Source organism: Hipposideros armiger, unplaced genomic scaffold (assembly GCF_001890085.2).
Source record: "Hipposideros armiger isolate ML-2016 unplaced genomic scaffold, ASM189008v1 scaffold_1154, whole genome shotgun sequence".
Classification (NCBI taxonomy): Eukaryota; Metazoa; Chordata; class Mammalia; order Chiroptera; family Hipposideridae; genus Hipposideros; species Hipposideros armiger.
The window spans coordinates 200,384-214,032 of NW_017732504.1; the positions used below are offsets into that span (position 1 = coordinate 200,384).

At 37.7% G+C, this 13,649-nt stretch overlaps 1 protein-coding gene across 1 annotated transcript in view; it reads left to right on the forward strand.

Moving 5' to 3' along the window:
• The window catches only part of LOC109376574 (zinc finger protein 569-like), a 36,084-nt gene that overhangs the window by 15,401 nt on the left and 7,034 nt on the right, over positions 1–13,649 (forward strand). Inside the window, 2 exon segments of the mRNA XM_019632581.1 lie at positions 8,924–9,050; positions 9,363–9,458. Of these exon segments, the coding sequence (XP_019488126.1) occupies positions 8,924–9,050; positions 9,363–9,458 (223 nt within the window).

Genomic DNA, 13,649 nt, shown 5'->3' on the forward strand with positions numbered 1-13,649 from the left:
CGACGGCGACCCACGGCAGCCCAGCTCCAGGTTGAGCTGTTGTTCAGCATCTTAGCTGTAGAGGGCAGTGTAACTGGCCCTCGTATGTGGGATCCGAACCGGGGCCCTCTGGCATCTCAAGCGAGTTCTTAACCATCGCGCCACTCGGCTGGCCCGCAGCTTCTTTATATCTCTAGTTTTTCCCCTCAAACTCAGTTAACTTTCAAAATTAACTCACTTGTGTAACCAGCATAAACAACAGATCAAGAAATAGAACACTACTCTAACATCCATTAGACTCCTGTACCTTTCCAAGTCATTACCCCCACCGGGGGTAACCACTGTTTAACTTCTATCACCATAGATTATTTTTTCCTATCTTATATAATCTATGTATTCTGTGTCTGGCTTCTTTTGCTAAATATTAAATTTATCAGATTCATGTTGAATTGTTGCATGTATTTGTAGTTCAGTTACTCTCATTGCTATATATTATTCAATTATGTGAATACATTATGTGAAAAAAATTGTTTATCCATCCTATTATTGATTGACATCTAGGTAGTTTTTTGGGGTTGTTTTTAAAGATTTTTGGGGGAATTGGGGGAGGGGAACAGACAAGTTGCTGTCCTTTTGTTCTTCAGTCTAGTTGTGGAGGATGGCGCTTCACTGGCCCATGTTGGTATTATCACTGTGCTCTTCCTGGGTGAGGCAGTTGCTCACCAGCCATTGGATGGTGGCTCACGGCTGCTCATGAAAGTGCATGCCAGCTGCCGGCCAGCCCCACTGCAGCCTACTCCGTCGCCAGCGACTCACAGCAGCCCAGCTCCAGGTCGAGCTGTTGTTCACCATCTTAGTTGTAGAGGGCACAGCGTCACTGGCCCCTCTATATGGGATCCGAACTGGGACCCTGCTGGTCAGAGCTGGTGTCCCAAGCCAACTCTTAACCAACTCTTAACTCAGCCACTTGGCTGGCCCAACATCTAGGTTGTTTTTATTGAGGGACAATTACAAATATTGTTGCCCTGAACTTTCTTGTAGATGTCTTTTGATAGACATAGGTACACATTCCTTTGTATGTATACCAAAAGTAGAATTACTGAGTCATAGGTTATGCGTAAGATCACCTTTTATTGATGCCGCCAAACAGTTTTCCAAAGTGATGATCCAAAATTACATTCTTTTTTTTTTAGAGATTTCTATTGGGGAATTGGGGGATGAGAACAGTGCTGGGGAATTGGGAGAAAGGGAACAGACAAGTTGCTGTCGTTTTGTTCTTCTGTCTAGTTGTGGAGGACGTTGCTTCACTGGCCCAAGTTGGCACCATCATTGCGCTCTTCCCGAGTGAGGAAGATCAGTCACCGGCTTCTGGACGGCCACTCACTGTGGCTGCTGGCCGCTCATGCTGGCTGCTGGCTACATACGGTAGCTCATGGCAACCCACTGCCACAGGGTCTGCAGCCTATGCCGTCGCCGGCGACTCACGGCAGCCCAGCTCCAGATTGAGCTGTTGTTCAGCATCTTAGCTGTAGAGGGCAGTGTCACTGGCCCTCATATGTGGGATCCGAACCGGGGCCCTCTGGCGTCCCAAGCCAGTTCTTAACCATCGCGCCACTCGGCCGGCCCCAAAATTACATTCTTAACAGTGTATGAGAGTTGCCAATCACTCCAAGACAAACTTCTTGAATATATTTTCTACACTTGCTAACTAGCCTTTTTGGCATAATATCAAACTCATAGGCAGTAAAAGAGAAGCTTAACTAAATTTGAGCACATAAAGATTACATTCTCCTTTTGATACCATCACCATAAATAAATTGCCAAAAGTCGGCAAAAATTTTAGTAATACATATGGCAGACCAATATGGTGTTTAAATACATATTTACTGTCGATTGGTCAAAAATAACTCCAGAAAATCCACAAAAGAACAGTTTATTCGGGAAAAGAAAAAGAAACAAAAATCACCACTGCAGTGCAGGAACGCACACCTCCAACCCAGGGCTCCAACCGGCAGCCCACGTGAAGAAGAATGACCCCGGTTCCAAGATGGCTATTCTATTTATTAACATTCCTCCCCTGGAAGTTGCCAGAAAATTTCATAGGAAGTCAGGACTAGAAAGTTAACAAGGGGCCCAGCTCTACCCGTAGTCCTCCCAGCTCTATGGTTAAGCATCTTAAGATGCCAGTTCACTTTTATCATTACAAACCAAATTAAAATCCAATAGAAAACTGCATATAGAACATGAAAAACAAAACTCACAATTGAAAAAATGAAAAAGAACAAATGCCCAATTAAACTTGCAAATAATAATAAAACTAATATCTGTTAACTAAAATTTTACGTGGATGACCTTATATAATCTTCATTAGGAGTATTTTCCATTTATTTATTTATTTAGAAACAAGCACAGAAAGATTAAGAAACTTGTTTAAGGTCATAGGTAAAGGATATAAAAGAATCAGGATTCAGTACCAGGCACTATGACTGTGAAGCCTGTTATCTTAACCACTGCTGTCCTGTATGGCCTCAGCCTCACTCGTGATTAATGAAATGTAAATTTTAAATCAGATTAGTCCAGCTTTGTAAAACTTCATATCTCAAATCTGATCACTTGTCAATATTTCCATGGATCTTGTAATCTAGGCCATATTATCCCTTACCTGGAAGGTACTTCAGTAGTTATCGAGCAAGGGCTCACTGCCTGACATTCATAGATGCCAATAATATTGGCACCGGCATTTGAGAAAAGAAAAATGATGTATTGCAAAGTTGATGGAAAAGTAGATAGGAGGCAAGGTCTTCCCAGTTGAGGGTTTTGGTGGAATTTAAGAGGTTTCAGCACTGGATCTTGCTAGACAACAGATGCTTTGCATCTGAAACGTGGTGCTGATTTTCAGGTTCCATCATGTCCCAGTGTGGTACTGGTTCTGGGTGTAATTTGCAGCATCTCCCCTGTGCATGCTTTGGCTGCATGACTTGCAATTTTGGTCTGTTGTCTCTGAAAAATAACTCATCTTGTAAGAAACAGGATAGGGCCAGTTTGAGCTGGTTTTGAGGTTACAGTAACTTCCTCCTAATCTCCCTGCATTTATTCTTAACAATCTATAGCCCATTCTCCATAGAACAACTAAAGTGATAATTTAAAATCTAAGGCATTAATTTATTGGCTTAAAACTATCTAATGGCTTCCCATAACACTTGGAGTAAAACTCAGATTCTTTAACTGTCCTTTACAAAACCCTTCATGATGTGCTTTCTCCCTATGTCTTTACCATTATCTTTTGTTACTCTCTCCCTCTTTCACTGTCTTTCAGTGACAATAGATTCCTCCTCCCACCTTGGAACAGACCAAGTTTATTGCTGCATCAGGAACTTGGAACATGCTATTAAATGCTCCTACCCTAGATATGTATAAGTGACTTCTTCTCATCATTCAGGTCTCAGCTGAAATGTAACCCTCCTCAACAAGTCTACCTCTGAAGACTGGAAGAGATAATGGCCTAGCTTAGCAGTCAGGCAGGGCAGCTTCCAAGGAGTTAAAGAATGATAATTTATAACAGGAGGCTATGTGCCCAACCAAAAATCTGGAAAAGCGGGAGAATAAATACTGGGATAGAAGAGTAATAGACTGTGCTATAGTATTGCATTCCTCTGGATTCTTTTTTTTCTTCTTTTTATTTTTAGATTAATGTTTTTTTCATATTTTATTTTAAATTATTTATTTCATTGAGCTTTTCCATTGAGATTGCTGCATTATTCCTAATTTTGTATGTTTGCTTTTATTTTTTTCATTAAACTTATTAAACATTTGCATAACTCCTTATCAACTCCTTAAAAGTTAAAATATCAACTTTTAAATATGGAGATTAATGTATATGAGTTCTAAATTTCTCATTTTAAGATTAGGCCTTCACATTTACCAAATTAGTTTGCTTAAGTATTTTCTTCAAGTTTATTTTAATGATTTCTTTTTGGATTCTCCCAGTCTTGAGCTGGGTGCAGTTAGGATTTTTTTGCAAAATATGTGGTGTTGGTTTTTAAATTTAGTTTATTGATCCATCTTCCTGAGGAAAATACAGCCTCCTGAGGAGAAAGCTGAGGCTGAGGCAGTATCAGCAACAATTTATCTTATGTGTTCCTGTCCTTCAATGTGATTAGCCTAGGTAGGACCAGCTTTTTGGTCTATATCCCAGTTAAGGAAAATTGCAGCAAACACTTGATTTCAGGACTTTTTTTTTTTTTTTTAGCTGAGCCATCCTGCTACCTGTTGGCAGCTCAGCGGCTGCTCAGCTTGGGCTGGACTCAAACCGCTGTTGCTCAGAGTTCAAACTCTTGAGCGAGCTCTTAACCAACTGAGCCACTAGGCTGGCCCTGATTTCAGGACTTTTTTAATTTGACAGTTTGCCTTTGGTTTCTTTAAAAATCTTTTTCTTGCTTTATTGAGATACAGCTTACATATAATACTGCGTAAGTTTAAGGTGTACAACATATTGATTTGATACACTGTACTTATATACTACAAAATGATTACCACCATGGCATTAGCTAACACCTCCATCCTGTCATATAATTACCATTAATTTTTTTGTGTGGTGAGAACATTTAAGATCTCTTGTAGAAACTTTCAAGTACATAATACATTATTGTTAACTGTAATTCCCATTTATTTTATTAGATCCTCAGAAATTATTCACCTTATAACTGGAAATTTATACCCAATGACCAACATTTCCTCATTTTCCCCCAACCCTCAGCCCCTGGCAACCACTATTCTATTCTGTTTCTATGAGTTTGATTTGTTAGCTTTCCCATATAAGTGAGCTCAAACAGTATTTGTCTTTATCTAGAGACTTATTTCACTTAGTATAATGCCCTTAAGGTCAGCCCGTGTTGTCCCAAATGGCAGCATTTCCTTCTTTGTCATGGTTGAATAATATTCAATTGTGTATATATACCACATCTTTATTCATCTGTAGACAGACACTTAAGTTGTTTCCAAATCTAGATTATTGTGAATAATGTTGCAATGAACATGGGGGTGCAGATATCTCTTTGAGATCCCGATTTTATTTCCTTTGGATAAAGACCCAGGATTGGGATTGCTGGATCATATGGTAGTTCTATTTTTAATTTTTTGAGGAGCCTTCATACTGTCTCCCATAGTATCTGTACCAATTTACATTCCCACCAACAATGCACAAGGGTTCCCTTTTCTCCACATCCTCACCAACACTTATCTGTTGTGTTTTGTGTTTTTGATGATAGACATTCTAACAGATGTGAGATCTCATTTTGATTTTAAGATAATCATAATTTCTCTGATGATTAGTGATGTCAAACATACCTGTTGCCCATTTGTATGTCTTTGGAAAAAAATGTCTTTTCAGGTCCTTTGCCCATTTGCTAATCAGATTTGGGGGTTTTTTAGGTATTGAGTTATATGAGTTCTTTATATATTTTGGATATTAATCCCTTGTCAGATACATGATTTGCAAATAATTTCTTTCATTCCATTGATCGCTTTTTAATTTTGATGATTGGTTCTTTTGCTGTGCAGAAGCTTTTTAGTGTGCTGTGACTCCACTTTTGTTGCTTGTGCTTTTTGTTGTCATATCCAAAAAGCATTGCCAAGACCAATGTCAAGGAGCTATTGCCCCATGTTTTCTAGGAGTTTTATGGTTTCAGGTCTTATGTTTAAATCTTTAACCCATTTTGAGTTCATTTTAATGAGTGGTGTAATTTAGGGATCTAATTTCATTATTGTGTGTGTAATTTTTCACTTTTTCCAGTACCGTTTATTGAAGAAACTATCCTTTCCCCCATTGAGTATTCATGACACCCTTGTCAAATATTAGTTGACCATATATGCATGGGTTTATTCCTGTGCCCTTGATTCTGTTTTATTGGTCTGTGTGTCTGTTTTTATGCCAGTACCATATTGTTTTGACTACTGTAGCTTTATACTATAGTTTGAAATCAGGAAAGTGATGCATCCAGCTTTGTTCTTCTTCCACAGGGTTGTTTTGAGTATTCAGGGTCTTTTGTGGTTCTGTACAAATCTAAAAAAATAAAATTTTTGTAAAAATTTCTGTGAAAAAATCCATTGGATTTGATAAGGGTTGCCACTGAATCTGTAGATGGCTTTGGGAAATGTAGACATTTTAAACAATTTTAATTCTTGTGACCCATGAACACAGGATATCTTACCATTTGTTTGTTTCTTCTTCCATTTCTTTCATCCAAGTCTTGTAGTTTTCATTGTACAGATCTTTTACTTCCTTGGTTAAATTTATTCCTAAGTATTTTTTGTTTATGGTGCTATTGGGAATGGGATTGTTTTCTTTATTTCTTTTATAGATATTTAATTGTTAGTGTATATATGCAGTTGATTGCTGTATATTGATTTTGTGTCCTGCAACTCTGTTGAATTAATTGACAAGTTCTAATAGTTTTTTGGTGGAGTCTTTACAGTTGTCTGTATATAAAATCATATCATCTGCGAACAAAGACAATTTTACTTCCTCCTTTCTGATTTGGATGCCTTTTATTTCTTTTTCTTGCCTGATTGCTCTGGTTAGGACTTCCAGTACTACATGTTGCCTTGTTCCTGATCTTAGAGGAAAAGCTTTCAGTCTTTCAACATTGAGTATGATTTTAGTTGTGGGCTTACCATATATGCTGTTTATTACGTTAAGATATATTCTACACTCAATTTGTTGGGAGGTTTTAACATGAAATGATGTGTTGTTCTGTTTTTTCACATGCCTTTTCTGCATCTGTTGAGATGACCATGTGATTTTTATCCTTCATTCTGATAATGTGGTGTATCATATTTATTGATTTGTGTATCCCAGGATACACATTCCTGCATCCCAGGAATAAATCCCACTTCATCATGGTTTATGATTCTTTTAACATGTTATTGATTTGGCTTACTAATCTTTTGTTGAGAATTTGCATCTATATTTTTCATGGATAATGGTCTGTAGTTGTCTCTTCCTGTAGTATCCTTATTTGGTTTTTCAATCAGGGTAATGAGCCAGGAGTGTCCCTCCACTTCAGTTTTTTTTTTTTGCCCACCAAGGAGTTTTAAGCAATTTATATTTCTACCAACAATTTCTGCCAACATAGTCTATTGGCATTTTAAAAATCTTTCCCAAATTGTAGGTGCAAAATAACGTATGGTAGTTTGAATTTGCATTTCATTTATGATTTTTTAAGATTTTTATTGGGGAGTTGGGGAAGGGGAACAGTCATGCAGCTCAGTCATGCAGCTCAGACTTCAGTATTCTGGATAGGGCAAGAGAGAAATGAGCCTCTTTGGCATTATCCTGTACAGCTAGGAAGCCATGTGCTCACTCACACACACTCACTTTTCTCTGTGGATGAGACCATGGGCCAAGAGAATCTCTCATGGCCCTAAGCTTTGCCACTTTGGGGGAGAGAAGATGCAAGTAAAGTCAAACTATCCCTCTTACCATCTCTGATTAGTCCAAGCTCATTTTTTGCTTCAGTGGTGTGCTGGAACTTCTCTGCTAGAGACCTGGACTTTTACAAAGGCTCTGTCACCCGTGGATGATTGTCTAAAGACAGTTTTTTCCAGGGGCTCCTGGACCATGACCAAGAGGGACCAGAGTTGGTTCATGAGCTGATGAAGGGTCCATAGCTGGGACTGAGGTCTGGATGCCTATTACCCAATGCATGGGTAGACAAGACTTCCCCCCAAGCCCCTTGGCATATGGTGGTGGATTCCACAGCTCCCACAAAGGCACTTTTGCCTACGGATGGATGCCAAATTGTTGTTGTTGGGGAGCGGGGAGCAAATGAGGGATGTATTATTCAGTCATAATCACCTTTGGTTTCTTAAGCCTGTTTGTTTCAAAGGCCTTGATCTTCAGCAGAAAAGTGTTCCAAAAGAGGATTTTCCATTAATCCCATAGCCTACTCTGAACCCTTAGTGTTAGTGGATATTCATGTTCATAGGGTCCTTTTAGGACCTAGAAATAAATTCTTAGCAACAGTGATTGTGAATTAGCTCCTGGTGACTTTTTTTTATCTCACCCGTCTCTCATAGAAATTCCTCAAAGGGCAGGAAATATGTTCTAATACTGTTGAAGGTTTTTTTCTTCTGTTATATTCTTTTGGACACTTCAGTTTTTAACTAGGAAAATGTATTATATTTCTAATATTCAAATCATATTGCTTTTAAGAAATTTGTCACCAGCATCTCATTTTTGAAAGTTATTCTAAAGGTTTTTAAATAATGTTTTCTCATAGTTCTTTTTGTAATGCTAGTTCAGAGCATTTGAAAAACTTTATTAATGAATCTTTTTTTCTTTGTTGGTATTTGTGTGATTCTGTAGCCCTCTTTTTTCAATATGTGTGAACTCTGAGCAGTCATATCCGTTTTCATGGCTGCAGATACCTAGTATAGGCTTATGAACAATAAATCCTCATTTCATTGTTGATTTCTCCTGATCTAATGAACAATATGTCCAACTGCTCAATCAATGTACATCTCTAGTTGGATGTCCTACCGTACTACAAATTTTGCATATCCTTCTCTCCCTGCTTCTGCTTCCATCCAAATCCTGTCTCCATTTTTTTCCTGCCTCATTGAATCACAGGCATCTAGTGAGTTCCCAAACCAGTTAACCTGAGTCAAGTTTTATATTGCCGCCATCTTCCACATTCAGTATAAATTCGTCCCTGAGATCTCTTTAACCTATGGTGGTTATTAAAGATATGTGCTTGCTAATTCAGTGAATGAACATAAACTGACAGGATGTTGCTAATATGATGTTTTTTCTTTTAGAAAATAACAAAACCAGGTACATTTTTTTTATAACCTCTCACCTGTGCATACCATGAGAACACAGTTCAGTATGTTTTGCAGCATCTAAGATGGATGACTTCAGATTGATAGGAGTGTGTTGTTACAGGGAACAGTGACATTCAGAGATGTGGCTATTGACTTTACCCAGGAAGAGTGGCAGCAGTTGGATCCTGCTCAAAGGAACCTGTACCGGAGTGTGATGCTGGAAAACTATAACAACTTAATCACAGTGGGTAAGGATAGTTTCCTGTATAATCCAAATCCTGGGAATAAAGTTGCTTTCCCCCCCTAATTTTCTGAAGTGTGTGGAACCTGTAAATGTTCGAGTGAATTTGGCCTTTAGATGCCTTCGCTTATGTGAATGTGTATGCTGCAGCTTTCAAAAAATAAGGTCCTCTTTGGTTACAATTCAGGGGGCAGCATCCCCAGAAACCACATTTTTCTTGTCCTTCAGAAATCCTGGTTTCCCTGTGCCAGCCTAAATTCTTGAATGATTCTTTATTCTAGTATTTATGCCTCAATCTTACGTGATTCCCCTTTGACAGGCTGTCCATTCACCAAACCTGATGTGATTTTCAAATTGGAGCAAGAAAAAGAACCATGGGTGGTGGAGGAAGAAATGTTACGGAGACACTGTCCAGGTTAGTGAGAGGGAACCAGACAGATGAGGAGGGGCCAGAACCTTTTAATAGTTAATCCATGGATCATTGATGCCTCTGAAATGTTCTTCAAAGATATTTTCCTAAAGACTGTAGACTTTTATAGTGACAATTGTTATAAATTGTTAGTAGAAATATAAACTGTTAAAATTTCCTTAGTGGGCAAAGAAAGACTTGGCAATACCTATAAAATTAGAATTACATGTATGTATGTGTATGCATGTATATATGTGTATCATATATACACGCATCACACATATACACAACTACAAGCATACATACATGACAAATGTAGCAGAAAATGAGATGTCATTTCTAGATAAGATTCTTAACTTCTTTCCTCAGAACTCCTTTCCAAGGAACTTGAAAGGACCAGTTGGCCTTTTCACCCGTGTGTTAGATATCAGTATTTTGTAACTCGTCTCCAGCTTTACTTTGATAATCATTCTGTTTTTGGTATCTTAGTTACATAGGATCCTTCCTTTCAGATATTCATGGAATTATGGTTGTTCAAATAAATGTGTTAACATTTTTATTCTTTTACTTTCTGCTTTCTTTTGTTCCTTCCATTGTAAACGCCTTAGCATCATATTTTGTACACATAGTCATACTTCCCACTGTTTTTTAGCTTTTGCTCTCATACTTGAGTAATGGCTACAACACTTTTACTTCAAGAAAAGTTTTAAAGACAATGCTACTTTTCTGATAGCTCCCGTTTCCTGCTACATTTGTCATATATATATGCTTGTATTTGTGTGTATATGTGTGATGTGTGTATACACACACATATACATATATATAGACATGCATACACATATATACGTTTATACAAATACGTGTATTTCTAATTTTAGTTTGAATTTGCATTTCCTTTATGATGAGTGAAGGCAAGCATCTTTCCATATTTTTAAAATCTGTATGTCTTTCTTTATGAACAGGTTGTATCTTTTGCCCTTTTTTCTGTTGAGTTGTAATTTTATCAACTTTTAACATACAATGTGATTAGCCCTTTATATATCATAAGCTTTTCTAGTATTTTTTCACAATGGGTCATTTGAAGTACAATTCCTCTTTGATGTAGTTTTTCCCACCTTGAGTTTTTTAATGTTCGTGTAGTTAAAGTAACAGTCTTTTCTTACAGGAAATTATCATATGATTTTTTTTTTCCTTTTATGTGTATGAGTGAATTGTTTACATATTTCTTAATAATGACTCATCCTCACATTTTTGCTATGAATTTAAATAATTGTTAATTTTCAGGCTTTGAAGTCAATGTTACATTGGTTTCATAAATAGAATTTGGAAGCTTTCTTTTATATTCTGGAACACTTAATAGCATTGGCATATAAGTCCCTTAAATTCTTGGTTTATCTTACCTGTTGAACCAGCTATTTGGGCCTTGTAGATTATTGAGGGAAGGTTCTTTGACTTTTTTTTTTAATAAGCTATTTTTATTTATTTATTTATTTATTTATTTATTAAAGATTTTTATTGGGGAATTGGGGGATGGGAACAGCACTGGGGAATCGGGGGAAGGAGAACAGACAAGTTGCTGTCATTTTGTTCTTCAGTCTAGTTGTGGAGGACGTTGCTTCACTGGCCCAAGTTGGCACCATCATTGCGCTCTTCCTGGGTGAGGCACATCAGTCGCCGGATTTTGGTTGGCCGCTCACAGCGGGTGCTGGCCACTCACGCTGGCTGCTGGCTACACACGGTAGCCCATGGCAACCCACTGCAGCAGGGGCTGCAGCCTACGCCGTCGCCGGCGACTCTTGGCAGCCCAGCTCCAGGTTGAGCTGTTGTTCAGCATCTTAGCTGTAGAGGGCAGTGTCACTGGCCCTCATATGTGGGATCCGAACCGGGGCCCTCTGGCGTCCCAAGCCAGCTCTCAACCAGTGCGCCACTTAGCCAGCCCTGACATTTTTTTCCATTATTCCTTTTGTAACTCTTCTATGTAGGTGTTTTATGCATTTTGGCATTAATATTTGATAACAGGTTATATTTTTCCAGAAAATTATGTGTTTAATCCTGGTTTTCAAATTAATTTTGACAGAGTTGAACAACATAATTTCCATAAATATTTGTTTCTTCTGTTTCTGTAAACATTTACTATATATTGATGTTTCAGGTCATCTGTTATGTTTAACAATTTATTTCATATGCATTTTCAAACCTGTTGCTATAAGATTACCCATAATGTTCTCTTCTTATTTATGTTTTCCACTAATTGTGCAAATTTCTCAGCCAACCCTAGTCAAATATTGGCTCTCCTTCATTCTCTCTACACTCTACTCCTGGGACTCCTTTTAGTTATATTCCAGACCTTCTTATTTTTCCTCCATATATATTTTTTCAGTTCCTTTGCTATGTTCTACTTCCCTACCTCTCTGTGTTGCCTTGTCAGTAATTACTTCAGATATATCTTCCAGTTATAATCCTCTCTTCACCTCTTTTATTCATCTTTTTAACTCATCTACTCTAAAAAAATTTTTTCAGTAGTAGTATTTTGTATTTTTAGAAATTTCTTTTTTTTTTTGCTTTGCTTTTCACATCTTTCTTGTCCTTTCTAATAATTTCAACTTTGTGTTTTTATCCTTTGCCTCTTTAAAAATACTGTACATCACTCTTCTGTATTTTGTATCTGACAATTCTAATATTTTAAGTCCTCAGATTTAAGTATCCTGTTTTCAGTGACTCACTTATACTTGCTTGTTCACGTGCTTGATGATTGCTGACTGTGAATTCAAATTTTAAAATCTTAGTTTCTGGTAATGTTATTGTCCTAATAAATTGGGTTGCTTTCTTCTGAAGATGATTTGCATATGCCTCTGGTGGGTGCCAACAAATATTACCAAGTGAGGACCAGTTGAATGTTCTTTGAAGGAGGTCCTGACTTCTTGTAGGAACCTCAGTTGAGTTTCCCCTGCTTATTGCTGGCCCAAAGCTTATGATTCACTTAACAGGATTTTTGTTTACATGGGTACTCAAGTCACACCCATTCTTCAGCTTACTTTCTAGTTCCCTCTCTCAGACCTGGTTTTGGCTAATAGTTGTTTTTTGTTTGTTTGTTTGTTTTAATTTTTTATGTATGGTGCTCAGGTATCATTGGTGGAAAGTATTGAGGTGTTCTTGGAAGACGTATGCTACTTCCTATAAGCTCAGGGATGCATGTTATTTTCTGTTTTATTCTTGTTGTTTTGCAATGTGAGGTTACCCTACCATAATTTCAATGCTAAAAGTCCTAACTAGTCTCTATCTCTCTCTTTTCTCCCTCATTTGCACGGTGTTCTTTGTGTCAGGTGGCTTTATTTTTCTCTTCCATTTCTTTCCTTGGTTCTGCCATTTAATTGTTTTTAATCCCTTTTTGTTGTCTCATTGTTTCTTCTTCATGTGTTTATACTTTGAGCTCCTGATTTATAAGTGCTATTTTCATTAACTTTTTTCATTCATGACAATACATTTAGTCAAGATTTTCATTTACTATGTGCCATAATTGTTTTCACTTGTTATTTTTGTCTGCTTTCTTTATATTGTATTTCTATTCTTTTTTTTTCTTGTAATATATATTTTTAATAGTTTAAAAAATTGTTTTATTGGGGAACAGTGTATTTTTCCAGGACCCATCAGCTCCAAGTAAAGTAGTTGTTTCAATCTAGTTGTGGAGGGCGCATCTCAGTGGCCCATGTGGAAATTGAACCAGCAACCTTGGTGTTACAAGCACTACACTCTAACCAACTGAGCTAACCAGCTGCCCTCTTGTAATATTTTTTATAGATCTGATATCAACACCTTCTCATTTTTAAGGATAGTTCATCCTTGACCTGCTTTAAAGAAGGGTGATGTTGGGGAAGTGAAATGAGTGCTCTGATCTAGAGCAGGGATTAGCAAACTATGGCCTGTATGTCAGCCGCTTGTTTTTGGTAAATAAACTTTCATTGGAACACAGCCACACACAATCATTTACATCTTGTCTATGACTGCTTTAACATTACAACAGCAAAGTTGAATAGTTGCATCAAAAACTATATGATCTGGGCCAGCCGAGTGGCGCGATGGTTAAGAACTGGCTTGGGATGCCAGAGGGCCCCGGTTCGCATCCCACATATGAGGGCCAGTGACACTGCCCTCCACAGCTAAGATGCTGAACAACAGCTCAACCTGGAGCTGGGCTGC